Genomic DNA, 21,699 nt, shown 5'->3' with positions numbered 1-21,699 from the left:
ATGCACCCCTATGTTCACTGCAGCACTGTTCAGAATAGCCAAGATATGAGAACAACCTAAGTGTCACCATTGATGGATAAAAGGATAAAGATATGGTACATGTGTACAGTGGAATAATACTCAGATATAACAAAGAATGTTACAACATGCAGTAACATTTGCAACAACATGGACGGACCTTGAAGGTATTATGTAAATGAAATGTCAGACAATGAAAGTATACTACTCATACGTGGAATCTAAAAAAAAAATAAATGAACAAAGTTAAAACAAAAACAAAGTTACAGATACAGAGAACAGGTCAGTTGTTACCAGAGGGTAAGTTGGTTGGGCAAAATGGGTAAAGGGGGTTAATTGTATGGTGATGATTGATGGTACTAGACTTGTGGTGGTCATCACTTTCTAATGTACATAGATGTTGAATTATAATGCTGCACACCTAAAAATTTAAATCCTTCAGCAGCTGCAAGGTACAGTTCAAACTATTTAACAGGGCAAAACTCCAGGATAGTACATAAAACCTTAAACATGCTCTCCTATTCTAGGAAAATCAATCTCAGATCTCAGTGGTTTGTAAATCCAGGTACCTTGAGAGAAACCAGTTCTGTTCCCCAGACTGCCTTGAAGGGAAACTCACTTTGACTGTGCGACCAGATGTCCCTGGGCTGCACGGTGGAAGGTGAGAGGAAATGCGCCCTTTCTCCATGGATCCACAGGCGGCTATGTCTTCCTCTAGCACCCTAGACTGGGACTGCCAGCCTCCCTGCCGGCATTTCTCCTTCACACCAAAAGCTCTCTGGCAGTAGAGACTGCGTACTGCCAGGACTGGAACAACGCCTCACATCAGACACTCAGAAAGTAGTTGCTAAATGAATGGATAAAAAACCAGCAAAGCACAGAGACACAGCATGCAGTAGCAAAGAAGGAATCATCTTCATCCTAACTTTAAAACTTATCTATAGTTCCTACCATGAGTCAAAAAGTCTCTGGGTTTTCTCCTGGATAGGCAAAAAGCTAAGAACAAATTGCTAAGACCTCTTCCGGTATTCTAATTCTACATACATCTGTACAAAGCATGTTTAAAATTTAAGACTGAGTTTTAAATGAACATACCAGAATCTCTAAGTGCAAATGAACATGAACTCCTTTAAACGTAGGTACCATAACAAGTTACTCATTCAATTACAAAAAACAATTTAAAATTCTGCACAATTCTTTTTGTTTCCAATTTAAAGCAAAACCAAATAGCTTTTTCATTTACAAAAGCAACATATACTTACTACTAAAAATAAATCAGGAATCATAAAAAGAGAAAAGAACTGACCCTCAATCATACAGACAGAAGCACTACTGTGTAGCCTGGGTACAAGATCATTCTGAGTCCTCCCGCTATAAACATATTCTGTATGTCTATACTTCTTCCCCCCAGGTTATTCTACACTCCTTCTATTACTTAATACAGTATGAATATATTCCCACACACCTTGCAAGCACAGCAATCTGTTGGGTGGCGATACTAGTTTATTTAACTAATGACCAACTGGTGGATATTTAGGTAGTTTATCCATCACTATTACAGACAAATGCTACTCTAAATGTCCTGGTAATTTTAAACACACAAATGCTACTCTAAATGTCCTGGTAGTTTTAAACACACAATTATGTCCTCAGAATAAACTTCCAGACATGAACTTTCTGGAAGGCTGTACATCTTTAACACGGTTGATTTGTATGCAGTTTTTTCCCCTTTGGTAACAGGTTTCCATCCTTCTGACAGTAGATGTAACCACTCAAAGCAGCGGAAAGTCACCGGGGGTCAAGTCTGGTGATTAAAGTGAGCGATCAAGCTAGGCAATACTATTTTTGGTTGAAAGCCTCTGATTATGCAGCAATGTGACGGGTTTTCATATGTGACTCAGAACTGCTCTTGAAGGCAGTCACAACAGGAATTCCAAACTGTTGTAAGCAATTGGCTCATTGTCAAACTATGTATGTTACTTCCTAGAGACACAACTATAAAAGGGATGAACAGAGCTCGATGCTTTCTCAGGAGTCATTCCATTGCAGTTCTATCCCATTCACACATAAAGTCTCAACAGATGAGTCATTCGATTCATTTTAAACATTTGTACTGGTTCACCTAAAACTTGATTATCTCCAGTGTTATTTACCACTCAAAGGACACTTCACATACATTATCTTTTTCATTTTCATACCATCACTAAAAATATAGGTAATGATGAAGCAGAAACTCAAAGAAGACAGAATGATTTGCCTAAGGCAAAGCCAAGCAATAAAAGCTGATAAAAGGCAGAGCCAGGAGGCCAGTAAGGATCTGTTTAGCTTTGAACACAACCTTCTTTTCATTTTCTAACCCAACCGTCTAGCGCCTTACTATAATTTTTAAATGTGTTACAGGGTCGTTCAATTCTTGACTGCTAGGATTAAAATTTCTTAAAGACTCTATCACTACCAGTGAATAATCCTACTCTTTATATAACCTGAATATAAACTGAACAAAACTGGGTGTACTGCTTATGAATAGGCTCATTTATATTCTTAAGGAAAACTGGCAGTAACTACAAAAACCCATTTATTCAATTTGAATAAAGTAAATATTGATACTAGACTTTACATTTAAAGAGACTTGTCTGGCAAGTGAGTCACGTTTTAACAATAACCATAGTAAAAGGGGGAAAAAGGCTAGTAAAAGGCTAATAAAACCTGGAGGAAACAGCTCAGCGTTTTCTTTTAAACCCTGAAGAACACCAAATGTATATTATGTTGCATAAAGAGTCATTTCAAGAAAAAACAATTAATTACACAATAGCAGAGTCAGTACTAAGAACTTCAATGATATCCAACTCAAAAATGCATAGGGAGAGTAAAGTTATTTTATTAAATCATGCACATCACGTGTGTTAGTGCAAATAGTTTAATCTGTACTCCAGAAATTCTATTGTACTTTATATCTTTACAAAATAGATTTAAACAATTATTTACTTTAAAAAATGTAATTCTGAAGTTAAGCATTTCAGAACAATATTTGCAATAACCTATATACAAGAGGTACTGGGTACCACTGGCATATTAGCATTCTGTGGTGGAGTGGCTTCCTGCAACAGAAAAAGATGAAATGAACTACATGACAGTATTTTCTACAAGTCAATTTGTGACTAATTCCTCCATAAGTCTAGTGATCCTCCCAACAGCAAATCCCAAAGAGCTCAAAATATAACCTTTAAAGTATAAACAATGACTGCCAAACATCACAAGGCAAATTATATCCTAAACTCTACTTCAATATTTGGCTGGGCCTGTGGATTGCCACAGAACATTCAAGCCAGTTCACTGATATTCCCTCCCAGTTTTCATTGACTGAAAAATTTTAACTATGTGATACTTCAGGATATTCTATGACCTAAATAATCTTTATTGACATAACTGTAGTGCCGTACAAAACCATAGCTAAACCTTCACTTCCGTGTTTTAAATTTGCAACATCAAGCAGTGCTTAGGTGCTTCACTGTGCATGGAATACTATTCATCCTGGGGATAGTGCTTCTCATTAACAGAATGTCCCAGTTAACAACGATAAAAAGAAAATTACCATTTATATACCCAACCAGGAAATCTGTTGGTAGGTAAAACAGCTCACCTTGAACACGAATTAGCTTTGAAATATCATAACCAAATTAAGTCAGTAAAAGCTTATCTAAAGAGATATTAATTCTTTCAATAAAACATGCTTGGAGGAAGAGATGATATGAAAAAAAAAATCATGCTTCCTAAAATGCTGTATATGAGAAAGTAACTTGGCTTTTAAAGAAAAATATCTCTTTAAATACATGAGGTTTAATAAATTACATTCCAATTGACTCAACAGTTTGGTTTACTGCACTGAAACTGTATAATTACTATGTTTTTGCTCCCAGAAATATTTCAGTTTGCTCAAGAAAATACGCACTCTCATGGAAAGTTTTTCAAAGTTGATGTCCTCCACATCATCAAGTCACATTAAGGCTGAACAAGCGTGCACATATTCCCCAAATCATCACTAGAACAGAATATTTTCCAAGTGTATTTCTCCTTAAAAAAAAAAAAAAATCCACGCAAACAGTTGTATCTAAGTCTTGTTCCCAATAGCTCAGTGGTTTTATAACAAGTAAAAATGGCGTAAATATGTAAAAAATATATATATATATGTGTGTGTATATATTTCAAACCGATAGGCACTGAGCACACAGGGCCTCTCTTCCCATGTATGTATCAGTTGTTTGGTTTGGGTAGTTATCGAATCAAAAAAAGAAAACAAAAAAAAGAAAGAAAGAATTACCTGGCCATTAGAATTCAGAGTAAAATACCCATAAATTTAATGTTATAAATAATTTGGTGTACCAAGAAGCCTACTTTAGGCCACCGTAATATTCAGAATTTAAACATACTCATTTAAAAATTACATGAAAAATTGCAAGCAAATTATTGCTTACAGTAGAAGAGTCACAATTTTATATCCTCTTTATAGACAGATACATTTTATATACTTTAAAGCAATGACCCTACAGCTGTATTCTTGCACTTCTGCTGTTTTAAGAGGTAAAAAGGAAGAAAATGGTTCTGTTTGTCCCCAGCATGAGTGTGGTGCCAGCTTCTAGAGGGAGGACGGTGTACGGACTCAAGAAACGCTCTCATGGAGAAGCTCTGGCCAAACCTGGCACGTACAGCACGATGGCTGTCACCGCAACCAGGGCAGCCAACATGGGCATCCAGGGCCAGGGTTTCTGTGTGGAAAGAAACCAAGAGTCAAAATCACATTCTCCCCTCTTTTTTCATACCTATTAACCCCTTGGCTCCACAGAGTCCTGAATACTTAACAGAATATTAGAAAAACCTTGTATCTGCATAAGAATATTTTAAAAAGAAAAGAAGAAAAGGTGAGGGAGTGAGGATATTAGGAGAGCCAGAATAGCAAGAACTTTTAGAGGACCACTCTGTGGAAGCCTAATACATTTTGGGAGAGTCTTGGGCAGTTTTCAATTTTGTTTGAAGCCTAACAGCGATTTGTCTAAGAAACTCTCAGAGTTCAGCATGTTTTATTTACTCTGATATCCACATACTCAGCTAACTGATGTACATAGATTCCTGAAGTATGTTTCTGCTTTTACTAAAATGTTTATTTCTTGATAAAAACCAGACTCACACGTTGGCATAGTTTTATACAAGGGGCTGGTGAGTAAGGTGATCACTAGTGTTCTAAGTCGTATTGGGAAAGCTGGCCTTTAAAGAAATATTGTAATGTTGCAGATCAGGGCTCAGAAAGACACAGGCAGGATTAGTTGATACTCTCACAAGGAAGTGCATATTGAGTTTGGGATTGTGAGTCACTGTCCATTATGCTACTCTCTCATCCTTTTTCATCTTCTAAGCCACAGTGTATATAGGCAAAGGGTTGAAACAACGAAATTCTATACTACGGAAAAAAAAGAGGGAAGAGAGGAAGTGGAGGAAAGCTTGCTGAAAACTTCAAAGAGGCAAACTCTTCATTTTTCACTCAAATCTGATTAAACATAATTGGGAAGGGGGTACTAAGTTGCAGCAACTCATAGTTTACTCCAGTTTGCTAGAGACAAAGACTCAGTTAAAGGCAGCATATTAACATCTGGTTAGATTGGAATTAATTCACGGTTAGCATTACTACAAAGGAAACAAGACAAAATGTTATGTGATTAGTTCAGTTCATTCGGTATGACACAACACGGAGCATACTAAATGAAGGGTTTGCTTCAGGTAACAAAATACCTGTGTGGTTTTGCCATGCACTATATTACAAATATGGCACAAACAGGTGACGGGGACAAACAGACAAGGACTCAACAGTAGTGCTTGTACCTTTCTCTACCACAATGGACCGAAACACCAAAACAGGAAAGCCAGGAATAGGCCGATGAATACGGCTGGGACGGGTTGTAATATGGAAGGCTAAAGAAGGGAAGGGATATTAAAATCATTTTATGCTACAAAAAAAATCAGATAAGATGATTTAGAACCCAGGGTGGGTGGGAGGGACGGTAGAAAGACATTTTAAAGACATCTAATATCATCCAGAATGATGGGCCACGGTAAGTAAGCTGGTAAACTACCAGTTTTAAAGAATGGCTGGAGGCAATGCGGGTATCCCTAACTGCATAATGAAACACAGCACTTTAAGACAGAGCGATGAAAATGCCTCACCAACTGATGTTCTGCTTGATGGTATGGTATTTTTGTTCCATACTTGGAATCTATTATTTGACAACGTACTCCTTTGGAAATTGATAAGGTTCATCTTATCCCTTTATCAAAACTTTTTTTTTTAAACCTAAATTCTTTTGCTTGAGATAGTATTGTTTTCAAGCTTAAAAATAAATGCCCTGTGATACACAGTTCCTAAATCAAGCAAGAGATCTGACACAATGTATGAGAAACATTTAGTATATAAAGACAGGCAGCTGAGCCTCAGGGCTTTCAGTTACATTACCAGAATAGAAGTGATTTTTAACTTTTATTTTACTATTATTATTATTTTGGCTGTGCCTCGTGGCATGTGGGATCTTAGTTCCCTGCCCAAGGACTGAACTCATGCCCCGTGCAGTGGAAGCATGGAGTCCTAACCACTGGACGGCCAGGGAATTTCCAGTAATTTTTTTTTAAACTGGAAGGGAATTACTACAATCAGTGTTATTATACAGTAATATTTAATTACCATAACTCTAATATAAAAATAGGAAATTCACCCTTAAAGTAAATTATTTGTAGAACTGTAAATATTAAGAGCAAGTCTACTTTCAAAAAGGTTCTAAATCATACAGAGGGATCCATTCTGATTATGCTAGATGTCTTCACAGGTTAATTTAGTAGAAGGTGGACTGAAATTCCAACATCAGAGAGATATGAATTAACATAAAAGAGAGAAGTAACCAAACTATTATGATCTGATTTCAGAAGAGCTCTGTAATTGACATTTTTACAATAAATGCAATCCATTTTTGCTTATCATAAAGCCTCCGTAACCAATGCATCAATTTCTGAAAGGCTTCCACCTGAGCAACAAGTCTGTATTTATTTATTTATTTTAAACGAAAATTTTCTTTAAGCAAAGGACAGCTGGGCACAACTCGTAAGCATTCTGAGTGTGACTGTGTAACGGGATGGCCATGCAACAGTACTCTTTGGTACTTGTGCTGCAAGTTAAAGCAGAGTGCCTTCCTCCATGGGAAGTGTGTGGCTCACACCCACTGCAGTGTCCAAGCCATGACAGGGGTTTGAAATCAGTCAGAGCACAATCAACCACACTGAACATCCATCAGTTAGCGCCCACAAAGGCAATGATCACTAAAACGTGTAACACGACATTTATTTAGTATAACATCTTTCAAAAGACCATTTGCCTTTCTAGCAAATGAAATACAAATTAATACTGTTAAACTCAATTTGTACCACAATGTTCTAACTGCATACACACACACAAACACATACTCACTCACACACAGCCCTACAGAAACTCACTAATACTTCCAAATATTTATAGGAGGCCCAGAAGCCACTAAGCTTTTTGGGAATGTGCCTCAGAACATGATTAGTATACAATGAAAACCATCGTTAAGTCTCCATTTTTTGATACAATCAAATGCTAAGGAGTCACCATGTATTACTCTTTCTTCAGTGGATCCCTGGTAGTACTGTGCTTTGTTTCCCAGAGAGGGGTAAACAAGAGCTAGATAAGGCTTAGTGACAGAACTTCAGATTTATCTAGGAAAAGCTGGCAGTTCCTAGGTAAATTTTTTTTTGCAAACAAGGCTCTTCCTTCAGGTAGTCCTTAGGCTTTTCTAGGAGTACAGGCTAAAGGGGCAAATTCTTACTCAAAAATTTGACAGCACAATGATTCCATAATGGAATTTCATAATGAAAAGTTTGGTTCATGTGTACTACAGGTCTTAGTTTCTCAAATCAGTTATAAGTCTTCTGAAAAATCAACTTCAGGGCTCTCGCCTGCCTCTCAATCAAAGCTAAGCCAAGTTTGCAAAGACTTACATTATTTCCTTTCTCTCGGAGCAGCTTCAGGTTGTCTTTACATTGTTTGAGCTCATCTGTGATTGATTGCTTTTCCTGCTCAGTCATTTCAAACTTCAACTTCAGTTCTGAGAGTACAGTCTGTGTCTTTTCATACTAAAGGCAAAGAAAAAAGAGTGTGCAGACTCAACTTAAAATGGGTATGAAGTTATGTGTTTAGTCAGGCTTAAATACCAGACCCTGTTTAGTCACCTGCACCACCACAGTCAAGCGTTTTTATTATAAGGAGGGTAAGGGTAAGAAGCCTTTAATGTTAACTTGATTCTATGTAAGAGTTTTCTAGCCTTGGTGTTTTAAAAAAAAAAAAATTAAGAGAAGTCACCATTGTATCATGTGTTTCTAATATAAGGTGTCACTTTTTCCACTAAGTGAGTTAGAGGAGAAAAGTAAAATTCCAAACTGAGCAAAAGGAAAGCAAGTGAAGAGAAACCTCCGTAGCCTAATTAAATGGCAAGTTTCGGAAGTCTGAGTTTATATCCTGGTAAGTAATGTCAGCCAAGTTATTTTAGTCTTGAAGTAATAACTTTCAATTCTCATTAGACCCCCCTTTACCCAGCATCACTGTGTATTAAAGTGTTCTGGATAAGGAATGTCTAGGCAAATGAAGCAGAGAAATATTATTCAAGGTAACAATCACTATGACTGGGACATTTCTCTCTCTTGACTTAAGACTTAGAAGCATCAATGAAAAATAACTTAAGAAAATCTGCTGCTGATGTTTTTCTTTAGTGAAACATGCCACCTCTTGCTCTGGAAAACAGTTCACTGTATATAACATAAATTTTGGACAGGCAATCTAGCCCTTGAACATGAGTGACATCAAGGTAAAAAGGAGGATGGTTTGCCCCTACATTAAATGCCCCAGGAGACAGGAATTTGAGACTGGTTTCACTTCTAGATATTGCATCTTCCATGCAAGCTGAGCTCTCTGGCAAAGAGCAAATACTGTTTTGCTGCTGGCTGTGCCTTTTCTCGGCCTCCACTGCCCCACTCTGTCATTTCTGAAAGTTTTAGAAGGCAGACAGACAGACAAGGGCTGAGTATAAAATAAATATACCACATGTCTGGCATACCAGAAAGATTTCTCCTCTTCCCTAAACATAGCCCACGAGGCTGAAAAGTCTCCAGTTCCTTTCTGGTTGTACCCTAGGAATTTCTCAATGAAGGTACACCTTTATATGGTGCTTCTGAATAATGCAAACACCTTGGAGGGATATATCAGGCACTCATCATTATATACTCCAAAGATAAATATTATAGATGCAACTGTGGAAAAACATTAGTCAGAAGTGGTGCAGGCAGGAGCTTAGGGTCAGCAGCGAATTCACCACAGCAGGAAGAAAGACACGGGTACAGAGAGGGAGGTAAAATATGAAAGGAACTCCCTGTTACCTAACCACATTCCCAGAAAAAGTTTAGGTAGTATGCCAGAGAATAAACTTAAGGAGTAAGATTCATGGACTTCATGACAGGTTTTTTTTTTTTTTTTCCCCTCTGGGGGTCTTTGTACTTCCTTCCAGAAGGCAGAAGGTTACCGGCAGGCTGCCAAAACAAATTCAGTGTACCTAGACTAGTCTCTGCACCAAGTCTCTTAGAACATAATCAGTTCTCAATGATCTGATTCCTAAAGTGACTAAGTGAAAAGTGCTTTGCTGATCCAAATTTTCCCTTACTTTCCTTTTCCACCATTCCTACATCCAGCCTGCCCTGTACACCAAAGCACTTCATCATTTCTCCATTCCAGAAGTTGTGGAGAAAGGCAGGAAGACAGCTTAGTCAGGAAGATCCTGCTGTTTACCTTCAGTTTGTGAGGGGGGTCGGGGGTGGGAAGGACTCTGGCCCCAGGGTTAGATGGTGAAGCTAAACAACTTTCCTGAGTCAGTCTTTGCAGGGTGGACTTGGGTGCTCAATGTTTCTTAAATTATAGATATTCCTACTAAATCAAAATATACAGATGCTTTCTTAATTCAAATATTAAGATGGTATATCATTATTTCTCTCTAAATATTGAGGATTAAATTTTACTTTTCTCATGTACTTTTTGTTAAATGTTCCAAAAAAAGCTGCCATATATTTAAGATTTAATTGTCAAAACAAAGGTCACCTTCTTCAGCCTTAGTTTCACATCTCCCTTGGATATCATTTGCTCCACCTTGCTTTCTAACTTAGAGGTGAGAAATGAGCTCAGGTCTGATTAAGATGGAAGTACCACACAATATTACCAACACCTTTGGTTCTTCTTCTTAAAAATAATCATATCTGGGCTTGCTCAGTTTGTGATATTTTAGCTTGTGACAGTGCTGAAGATACAGAATCATTATACTGTACACATTAAGTATGATTCTATGAGAGAAAGGAGAAAAAGCGGAAATGTTGAAAGGGAATATATGTGCATTAATAAAAGGTCGTAATTCATTTGCAGTGGATTACACAGATAGAAGAATCTCATTAAAGAATGTTTTAGTTACAGACTAGTATCTAAGAGTTGACATCAGGACAAACAGAAAGAAAAGCAATTATACATTACAAAGGAGCATGATGACTACACATCATTTCACAATGAAAACACTGAACAAGAAAATAGAAGAGAAACATACTGACAAGATCAGACATATTTTTAAATGTGCTGCATTTAATGCAATCCAGAGGCTATCAACAATTTAGATGCTGTGACAACATGCCACTGCCATTTGTGGGAACAGTCAAAGCATTTCGCACTGATCACTCAGTGACCAAAAACAGGCAAACAGGCAATGAAACAAAATGGCTAATGCATTCAGAATAACATACAATAGATTTATCTTCCAACCACAGCATTCTTCCCAGATTTTGAAAGAATTATGGCATGTGGACTGGAAGGACACAAAGTGCTTACAGTATTAAATACTAGGATATTTACTTTGGCACAGAATTTGTGTTCCAACCAAATAAAATGAGATTTCTCCAAAAACACATATCCTTAGCAAGAAGATAAAAATGAACATATTACAAAATCAATATGGCCACATGTAAATAAAAAATGTTACAACAATTTTGTGTTTGTTTTTTTTTTTTCTTTAGAAACAAACATGAAACAGAAGAACAATAATCATTTCCAGATTTAGGATACTATAATGAGAGAAGAAAAATGCAAAGAAAAACTACATTGATTAAACAGATCTTCTAAAACAATCTGGGGAAAACTTGTTATTGAAGACAAAAGAGTTGTCTTCAAGTTCCTTCTGTTTAAAACCAATCCTTCATTTAAGAGAGTCTACAACCGGGGTGAGCCCTGCCAGGTAGATGGAAATGAATCAGCCTTCTCCACCCCCTAAGCTGGCCACAAGTCAATGCAGGCAGTAGTATTAGGCCAAGAGGACTGACTGCAGCTCTTTCTGCCCCATGGTCAACCTCGGCCATGCCGGTGTGTGTGTGGGGGGGCTCCAACACCAACCCTCACTATTTTAAGTATGATTTTTTTTTTAAGCCACCAAAGTTGAGATTTTAAGCAAAATGACATGAAAAGTGAGCATGCCCATTTGTGAAGAAGGGAAAACAGAGATGGGGGAAGAAAGGAAAAGGTCACAGAACATGAGTCTGGCTGACTGGGTATGAGCTGAGTTTTTTCATAAGCAACTTTTCAGGCCAGTTTCACCGGAGGGGTTTGGACAGCATTATGGGGTGGCCCCAGTTTACTTTCCAAAAGTCCCCTAAATTAAATGTGATACTGTCTGGAAAGATAAATAGTGAACTGAGTAACCTGGTATCAAGGTCAACTAACTGGTAGAGAAAACCTTTTAATGTAACTTTGTATATTTTGAGATCAAACCTTACTGATAAATACTCTATATATGGACCATGATACACAGCTAACGAATCACCAGGCAGAGATACTTCCAGTATCAACTCTGTGGCAGGTAACGCTTCCCTTTATTTCTAACTAGCGTGAATATCTGATTTGCTTTTAGCTTTAAGTCCAACCATAATTGGGCTCGTAATGTCTTTTCGCTTTACCTCTTTCTGTACATCCTTTGCTTGGTTTTCAGCCTTACTGAGAAGAGTTTTTAAATCAGCTGAATCCCGAAGATGCTGTTCTTTTAAGGATCCCACTTGATTTTCAAGCTCTTTCCTGGTCACCTGCAGGATGCTGAGATCACTGGTAAGCTCTAAACTCTGCTTCTGAGAACTGCAACAGAAATATTGACAATTATTCATGCAGAAACCAGACAGAGCAGGAAGTTCAATTTCTTTTATATTTTACTAGGCTGGATGGAATGGATTTCAGAGGAGGAAAGAAAAGTGTGGGGGAAAAAAAAAGAATGATATTTTCAAGAAGTAAAAAAGCATTAAAACACTAAAACAATGAAGGTTTAAAGCTGTTTCCTACTTTCAGATAATCAAATACATGCAAAGGTTGAAATTATAAAAAAAGAAGTATAATGTGACAGTATATTTGGTCATATCACATTATATTCACTATATCATAAAAATATTCAGTGTAGGTCTTCTACAAGAAAAGAAAGTGCATATTTCACCTAGTTTCTTTAAGTACTTGACAGAATGGTGAACAGAAACTTAAAAGTTTAGGAGCCACTTCCAACTTTAAGTAAAGATAAACCTACTGAAATGAGAAGATACCAAAATGAGAGGGAAACACAAAACAAAGAACTGGGATGGTTGGGACGTAGACCTCAGATCTGCCACTATTTAGTTGTGGGATGTTGAGCAAGTCACTTAACTGGTACCATTTCATTCTCTGAGTCTTTCCTGACCTCTTAGATCTGTGCCAGGCACTGTTTGCACAGACACAAATAACACAAGAAGAGTCTCAGTGCCCTCCTTGGTCAAACAAGAAGACTGAACTCAATAATTTCTGAGGCTGTTTTCCAGCTTGAATCTGTGATAACTGTTACAACTTGATGTAAAAAAAAAAAAAAATCACATTTACACACTAGGAAAACCTCTTGACAAGCATCAATGGAAATTCTTTTGTTCATACAGAACAGATTTATAGACACAGCGGGGAAGGAGAAGGTGGAACAATGGAGAGAGGAGCACTGAAATATATACATTATCATATGTAAAACAGACAGCTTAGTGGAAAGCTGCTATAAAGTACAGGAAGCTCAGCTCAGGGCTCCGTGATGACCTAGAGGGGTGGGATGCAGTAGGAGATGGGAAGGAGGTTCAAAAGGGAGGGAATACATGCATACTTGCAGCTGATTCATGTTGATGTATGGCAGAAGCCTACACAACTCTGTAAAGCAATTATCCTCCAATTAAAAGTAAATTAAAAAAAATGGAAATTCTTTGTTCAATTCCTTCTACATCATGGACAACAAAGAAGAAAAGATCTGTACAGTGTAGCTGTGTTAAAGAATTTGGCTCCCATCTACAACAGAAATAGCTAAAGGAGGATAAGGTTTTTGAGAATCACAGTTATATGCCTCTCAGGATGAATCATAAGTCTCAGACTCAATACTGTACCTGAAGTACTATAGAGAATAAATCTCATGCTGATTGGATGCTAGGCAGATCCAAGGTGTGAGTGTGATGTTGTTAGGGGAATATAGCTAGGAACTAAACAGCATGTAAGACACTGCAAAGAAAGACTAGCTTCTAAATACTACTCAAATGCTGGGGTGGCTTAACAAATAAATTAAGAGAACTATTAAATCAAAAAGTTTAAAAAGCAGAATTAATGTTTTAAATAGTTTATGTGAGTTTAGACAGATAACTTGACCACTGATATTCCAACAGTCTGGGGCCTAATATTTTTAAATCATATACTTCTAACACATAAGGAATTTGTAGGATTGCTTTTCAACATTTAAACAAAACTTGGAAGTAATTTTTAAAATGGCACTTAACAATCTGCTAGATTTAAATTTATCATATCTCAAAAATAAGGGATCAAGTCTGAATCTTTAAAATATCAAATATTCCAAAACAAGAATAATTTAAGATAATCAATACTGGTAATCAAATATCGATATTTCTTGCTTGACAGAATACCAAACTAAATGGATTCACCAAGATCCAAATGTATTCCAAATAGGAAGAACCTGAGTGTCTGTATCATCTTACACACATTTTATGCCAAATAATTTGCCCACATGTTCTGTCAACTGATGACCAGTTGATACTAAACACACACAAACATATGTGTGTGTATGTGTCTGTGAGTGCATCCATTTATTTGTCTGTTTGTATTTTGGGCCATTATTTTGTCCTATTCATATTTTGAAATTGCTTTTACAAACTTTCACGTTAAAAACAAACACTTGTTTTATTCTCTATTGCTAATTAACTCTAAACATTCAAAGAGGAATACCCATAGAAAAGATTTATGGAATGGTAAGACACTGGAAGAGAAAAAAGTGCTTTAAAAACACTGATATTAAAAAAAAAAAAGATACTGATACTGAGCATGTAGTATTATAGGAAGGAGTTTTACAGAATAAGTCAGTACATCTTGCTCCTTCAATTAGTTCTCGATTTTTTAATATATAACCAATATTGCAATTGTCTTTGTTTTCATAAGATTTAATGAGGAATGCTATTTTCTGATACATCTAATTATCATTTTTCCCTAAAGCTTATTTTCTATGAGAACTGACCTTGATCACTGAATTTTTGCTAACCTTAATACTCTTCAGGAGTATAAGCACAAGGCTAACAAGAGAATAATGACTCACATTTTTGGTGTACTGAGGGGAAGGAGACAGTTTAAAGAATGGCTTCAATAATAAACATGTACAACCTTCATATTTGGGCTTCCCTAGTGGCTTAGACAGTAAAGAATCTGACTGCAGTGCAGGAGATCTCGGTTCGATTCCTGGGTTGGAAAGATCCCCTGGAGAAGGGAATGGCTGAATGGCTACCCATCCAATATTCTTGCCTAGAGAATTCCATGAGCAGAGGAGCCTGGCGGGTTACAGTCCATGGGGTTGAAAAGATTGGGACAGGACTGAGTGACTAACACTTGCACCTTCATATTCTGAATTAGAATGTAAACACAGCTTAAATAAAAAATATGGAATCAAAATGGGTCAAATTTTAAAGGAAGAAATAAATGTTAAATTATACAATAACTGTTGGTAAGAAAACAAGACTACTAAATTTGCTGAAACAAATCTATTGCATTCATTGGTTTGCCTGTAGGGTACTGGATATTATGACAGATTTAATTGGTTTTAGAGAATTTCTGATCTTATATATTATTACTTTTTATATAACCCTGTTTGATAAGGAAAAGCTGATTCTGTCTTTCAATAATATCAATTCTTTTATCACAGCCACCTTCTGATGAACCTTATAAAGAGAAGGGATCGCTGGCATGAAAGAAAAAAACAAACTTGTATTTGAAATTTATTATCATTTAGCTTAAAGGTGAATTTAATCATAGATCATTTGCTGCTTATTTGTTTAGAGCTTTTGGGAACGGGGGTGGGAAGGGGGCATTTAATGAATCTGTATTCCATGAGTACACCCAAAGGAAAGGACATAGAGGTAGTGCCAGAAAAAAAGTGCTTCAGTACTCATTTAGTGGGGTTAACGTATCAAGTAGCCAGAAAAGAGTCTGGCTGAATATTTTGTTCCAAAAGGTATTTAAGTCTCAAAACTAAATTTAGATGAAAATCTAAGATACAGAAATATTTTGAACCTAAATAAGAGTTCATGCATACTTGTGCAATTCTTTTTCTTGCCGCTGCAGTTCTGAAGATAGCAAAACATTTTCCTTTTTTAGAGAACGGCATTCGGTATCCAATACATTCCATTCCTTTCTCAACTTCTCTAGTTCACCTAAAATAGTCCCAAAACACATTTGTTAGTATAGGAACATAACTATTTTTTCCCCCTTAAAAAATAAAGATTTTATATGGCTTTTCCTTGATTTCTGTTACTTGGCAGTTATGCCTCAGGGAAGTTCTCATCACCCTGAACTTCAGTAATATTTTTTTTTACCACTTCACTTTTACAAGACAAATAATTTTTCATAATATTTAAATAAATGTAAAATTGCAAATTTTTTCAATTCACTGTAGACCTTACAGATGTGAAGAATGTTTATAGCCCCAATATAAAAACATTGCTTTTATACAATCAATCGTTATGGAAGAGAAAATTAGCCTGACTGGGTTATTCAGTACAAGTTATGAAGTTATCAGTGTCAAGCATTAAGAGCTTTACGTAAAGTACATTTCTCACCTTGCAGCCTGGTTGCTTCTTCCCTCTGCTGGTCCTCGCATTGTTGACACCGAAGCTGAAAGCTATTTTGCAAACTCATGATTTCTTTCTCATATTCAGATGCTGCTTTCCGCCACCGCTCAAGCTCAGCTCGCACTTTCTTAAGCTCTTCTTGTAAAGAAGCAATGTCAGTGTCCCGCTCAGAGGCAGCCTTTTCTGCCGCTTGATGAAGGAGTAAAATTTCATCTCGGGCACTAAGCAATTCATCTCGAGTACTTGCGATTTCACTGTCCTTTTCCTCCCGGAGATTCTCAATATTGATGTGTAACCTCTGTAGTTGGGCTACAAAAGTATAGTTATTTATCACTTTCTTAGTCCACGTAATCAGGAATAAAAGAACAGTCCATACGGGACTGTAGTTACGCACACCCAGGCTGTCAGAGCCGTTTGTTGCTTTTGATTAAACTGTACGAGCAATCCATGTTTAATGCATAAAACATCAAAATACAGAAACACAAAGAGAGGAAAAAAGCTCAAAGTGGTCTTTATTTCTCCCACACAGAGAAAATTACTTCTAACATTTGGTACTTATTTTCCCAGATTTTTTTCTAAGCATTTATACATATATAAAAACAAAAATTGGAAGTGATCATAATAAATACAGTGCTCTCTATGCTGCTGGTGATAGATTTTTTTAACGACAAAACAGCTATATTAACTTTCTTCACTAATCTTTTATTTCAGATATATTATGCTGTTGAGTTTTTAATTACTCATGACAATACATCTTATAATGCAATCTTGATTTTCTCCTCCCATAAGGGTGAATTCATAGACACAGAACTGCTTGGTCAGATGGTAAACATTAATATAACCTTTGATATTCTCAACTCAATTTCCTGTTGAATTGTCAATTCCTTAAAGAAGTCTTCTCTCATGACTTATCTAAAAATAGTAGTCCACTGTCATTCTCTAGGCCTTTATTCTGCTCTTATTGGATATCATATTATATACTTATTTGCTTATTGTTCATCTTTTTCACTACACTGTACATCTCATGTATACTATCCCCAAGACTAGAAGAGTAAAGAACCAAGGATTATCTGTTGAATTAATGAATTAATAAAGTTACTGAATACTGCCTAGTCAGAGGTATATTTTTTAAAGCTCTGGTCTTGTTGATGTGAGCTGGAAATAATCTGTATAAAACCATACTGGGTTCAGAACTAGAATACTAGTCTTGGTTACTATAACAAAAGAAAATTATAAGTATAAAAAAATTCCTTAGGTAGAAAAGAACAATTAAAATAAGGATTTCAGGCTTGGGGAGGAAGAGGTTGCCTCATAAATAAACATTAAATACTAGATCATTTAAGTTTGTGGGAAGCAGTAAGAGGTTAGCAACCTCAACGTCTGGAAGGGCACGATGGTTAGGGATTACATGAACATGGATTTGTGGATAAAATCATGAAATATACATGCTGGCACTAGGGGGCACTCAGTGATGCTCACGTAAGGCAGCTTTACCACAAGAGGCAGCACTACATCACAGAACCTTCAGGGATAACTGCCCATACACCATACAGGATGGAAATACAGCTTTATGTAAACTAACGGATAATAGCATTAAACTGTAATAAGACTGTGAAGAACTCTCATGAATTTAAAAATTCATCTACCCATCTACCCCAGAAATTCTTGTTTGACAATAATACAATTAAAATTTTAAAATAACTGAAATGTCCAACTCAAAAAGATGAAAACCCAAAAGACTGGTTTTTCTCTGGGTATTTTAGGGCAAATACCGGAGGCCTCACACACTGACTCCCCATTTCATCTCAACAGGGGTTACCTGTCTATTTAATTTCTTTTTACCCTGCCACTCAAACAAATATTTAAAAATAACATTTGTTCCTTCTCTGACAATGAAGGCAAATTAATTTTACTTTAGGGATTTTACAGTGGCATGGGAAAGACATCTCCTGGAGTATCTCACAATTATAGCGTCAAAGTACCAGCAGTTCTGGTTCAAAGAAAACCCTGGACAGACAGGTGTCTTTCAGGTCGTTTCTGTAAAGACTCTGTGACAGCCCACACAAAGAGATAGCAAAATGGTGGGTATGAAGAACAGCCTTTACCAATGAAGGCAGTGCAGGGAACACTGTTCTGTTCCACATGGTAAACAATTTCTGTTGCAATGCAAGTGTGCTGGGAGCATTAGAAATAACATCACCAACAAGCTAAAAGTGCTGATGCACCAAAAGGCTCAAACTGATGTCCTGTCTGAAGGCCTCCTCTATAGTAAGTCACTATGTAACCCAGAAAATGACAGTCTTACAAATTCTTATCTTCACTCTTGCTCTCCCCACTCCAAGTGGGAAGTACTATTGCAGTACAAGGGAATCTTCCCTCTAAAAAAAAAAGGCCACCAAGAGCTAGTTACAGTCTCAGATTCTACGGAAGAATCAAAGCCATGAAAAATGGGAACTCTTTGCATTCTTACTTTCCATTTCTTTTGAATTACTACGAACAAACAGTAACAGTCCCAAAGAGCCCTGAAGTGTTCCATACCTTGAAGAACCTGTATTTGTTTACTGGATTCCTCAACTTGATTTCGATAGGCTTTTCTTTCTTCTTCCAAAAGAGCTAGAAGTAAAGTACAGTTTGTCTAATTTTGTGATTTAATGAAAATATTCAGAATTGAGCAACTGGAAAATCCTAAGAAACTCTCTCCTAAAGCTCATGGAAGGAAACAAAAGTTAGGCAGTAAGTATTAGCAGTATTAGCAATCAGGTAGTTTAAAAGATTTTTAGGAGCACAAAACAGTAGTAAGTAAGTAATAAATGTATCAACTGAATATGGCTGAGATAATATACGCTGTTTTTTACTTGAGAAGCATTCTTGATAGCTAGTCGTTAATCAACATTGTGAGCTTAAATTTGAAAACCAGACTTAGAATCCTCACGTTCACTGCCAAGTACATAGTACGTACTTACTGACAGGAAGTCCACGGTTCCCTGTGGGATGCAAATCTTCCTCCTGGTGAGGAAGGCCATTTTAGAGAACATGAGGATTCTAAGACTTTGTAAAGTACTAATCGACTGCAACTAGATAACTACTGTGAATGACACAAAAAGGTTAGCTCTAGGGGACAGCACAGAATCCATCTGGCCTATGACTGAATAGATAAGTGAGCTACTAGAATAAAAAGTGGTTGGGACATTTGAAGATTCTCTACGTTAACCTTACCTGGCTCCTCTCACTTACTTTAGAATACACTGTAAAACTGCAGGGAATATAAATGACCCTTATCTTATGTTGAGTAGCTAATATTAGGTATAATTAAAACTTAGAAATTAATATTTCTATTTTTTTTCCTTTTATTATACTTAATATGTAATTAGCTTTCATTGCTTAAGAGCTTTCATTGTAACAGGTCTTTCTTGATCTTCAGAAGAAATCCATACCACTATAACTGTCTCTATTTCACTGATCTGAATCATAAGCTCAGAGAGGATAAGTAAAGTTCCAAGATCACATATCTAATAAAGTCATGGATTTGGAAGAGGATAACCATGCCTCTGGACTTGGGGCCATTCAGTAATATCTTGTTGCTTTCACATCCCCTGAAGAGTCAAAGTAACCTTGATCTCACCTTGAAGTTCAAAGCATTTTTGTTTACTTGCTCTAGCTAGTTCCTGGGCTTCAATCAATTCCTTGCGAAGATGCTGAATTTCTTGTTTTGCCTCAATTTCTGACTGTGCACATTGCGAGTCATCTGACAAAAATACGTTTATTTTAAAAGCAAGAGTTAGTATATCATAATCTCTACAACCAAAGATTAGCAATCTTTCTCATGTTTAGACATGCATAGTTAACAACACAGCACAACTAAGTTTAATAAAATTTAGGAGCAAATTATATTAAGCATTTTAGTCATTTTACCCTGGAGAAAGAACACAAATACAATTAAATATATATTTAGTAATTAATGGTAATGGTACTATAAAACATATACTGCTGCTGCTGCTAAGTCACTTCAGTTGTGTCTGACCCTGTGTGACCCCACTGATGGCAGCCCACCAGGCTTCCCTGTCCCTGGGATTCTCCAGGCAAGAACACTGGAGTGGGTTGCCATTTCCTTCTCCAAAACATATACTAGTATATAATAAATTATGTTTCACTTATGTAAGGCTTATGCAGAACTTATGCAAGGCTTGATATTTAGTAATATGGGAATAATGCTATTCTTATTCAATTCTGAAATTTCTTGATAACAGGTCAGAAATTTTTCACTTGCAACTTAACTGGAAATGCAAAAACAGAAAGAAACTTTTCCTTAAGAAAAAAATTTTAGCATGATTTCCCCAGTTGTGGAATAGAAAATAAAAACTAAACTGAAAGCTCCACTGTGCTTACTCTGTTGTCACTGCTTCCTCAAAGTCACATACATAACAAGTAAATATTTGCTTAATTATTAAATAATGTAACCTAGTGATCTTATCAAAATACATTAGAACCAGCATTACATCTCAAATAAGCTCCCTCCCTCTTTTCTCTCTAGTCACTCTGCTTGTCTTTCATTGTATTAAAATTTTCTACTACTAACACTGCCTGAAATAAATGCATCATCAGGTAGGCTGTACTCTTCTAGTATATTTTATTATTCTCTTTGACTATTACTTTGGTTTACAATAGCTCAGGCATAACAACTTCAATCCATCAGAAAAGAACTAAAAATAAAATTTCATGATGCAAACACAGCAGGTCTCAGATATTATAAACATGTGTTTTCATCCTCATATCTATCTTCTCCCTGTCAAAAATTCTAACTCAAGGTTCATCTACTTTAGCCAGTCTATCAATTCTTCCTTCGAAAAGTCATGGCAAGGGTGGAGGAAAACCAAGAGACAGATTTTTCCAGTGGCAGGTGCATTTTCATAGCAACTACAAAATTTCTCTTTCAACATCACACATGGAAGTCTGCACAGGTTCTAGCTGCCCATCTCTGGATTTGTCATTATACAGGATAACATCCTTATTTTTTAGGAGTATTAAAGTAGGAAGTATCATGATGCCTTTATCTTTTTTTTTTTTAAGTTCATTTACAATGTTGTGTTAATATCTGTATATACCAAAGTGACTCAGTTATACAAATATTCTTTTTCCTATTTTTTCCATTATGGTTTATCACTGGATATTGATTATAGTTCCCTGTGCTACCCAGCAGGACACTATCATTGATCCATCCTATATATAACAGCTTGCATCGATTAATCCCAAACCCTTGATCCTTCCCTTCCCCACTCCACCATCCCCTTGGTAACTACAAGTCTCTTCTCGATGTGAGTCTGTTTCTGTTTCATAGATATGTTCATTTGTGTTGTATTTTAGATTCCACATATAAGTGATACGGTATTT

General features: G+C 36.5%; 1 protein-coding gene across 34 annotated transcripts in view; it reads right to left on the bottom strand.

Annotated features, from left to right (window-relative positions):
* Positions 1-2,876: 2,876 nt before the first annotated feature.
* The window catches only part of SLMAP (sarcolemma associated protein), a 152,124-nt gene continuing 133,301 nt past the window's right edge, over positions 2,877-21,699 (bottom strand). For 15 of the 34 annotated variants that reach the window (XM_055414136.2, XM_055414144.2, XM_055414140.2 and 12 more), the window contains 7 exons: positions 19,934-20,056; positions 18,850-18,924; positions 16,300-16,620; positions 15,777-15,894; positions 12,103-12,274; positions 8,071-8,205; positions 2,877-4,781 (listed from right to left, as the gene is read on the bottom strand). In XM_055414136.2, the coding sequence (XP_055270111.1) occupies positions 4,689-4,781; positions 8,071-8,205; positions 12,103-12,274; positions 15,777-15,894; positions 16,300-16,620; positions 18,850-18,924; positions 19,934-20,056 (1,037 nt within the window). In that variant the 3' untranslated portion in view covers positions 2,877-4,688. Of the gene's footprint in view, positions 4,782-5,889; positions 5,980-8,070; positions 8,206-12,102; positions 12,275-15,776; positions 15,895-16,299; positions 16,621-18,849; positions 18,925-19,933; positions 20,057-21,699 lie in introns of all 34 variants that reach the window. The other 19 variants (XM_055414138.2, XM_055414139.2, XM_055414147.2 and 16 more) reach the window with 3 other exon arrangements.

The sequence above is a fragment of the Moschus berezovskii genome, chromosome 24 (assembly GCF_049115385.1).
Source record: "Moschus berezovskii isolate FMDL1 chromosome 24, NW_MosBer_1.0, whole genome shotgun sequence".
Lineage (NCBI taxonomy): Eukaryota > Metazoa > Chordata > Mammalia > Artiodactyla > Moschidae > Moschus > Moschus berezovskii.
This window is presented reverse-complemented; position numbering and strand designations above follow the sequence as displayed.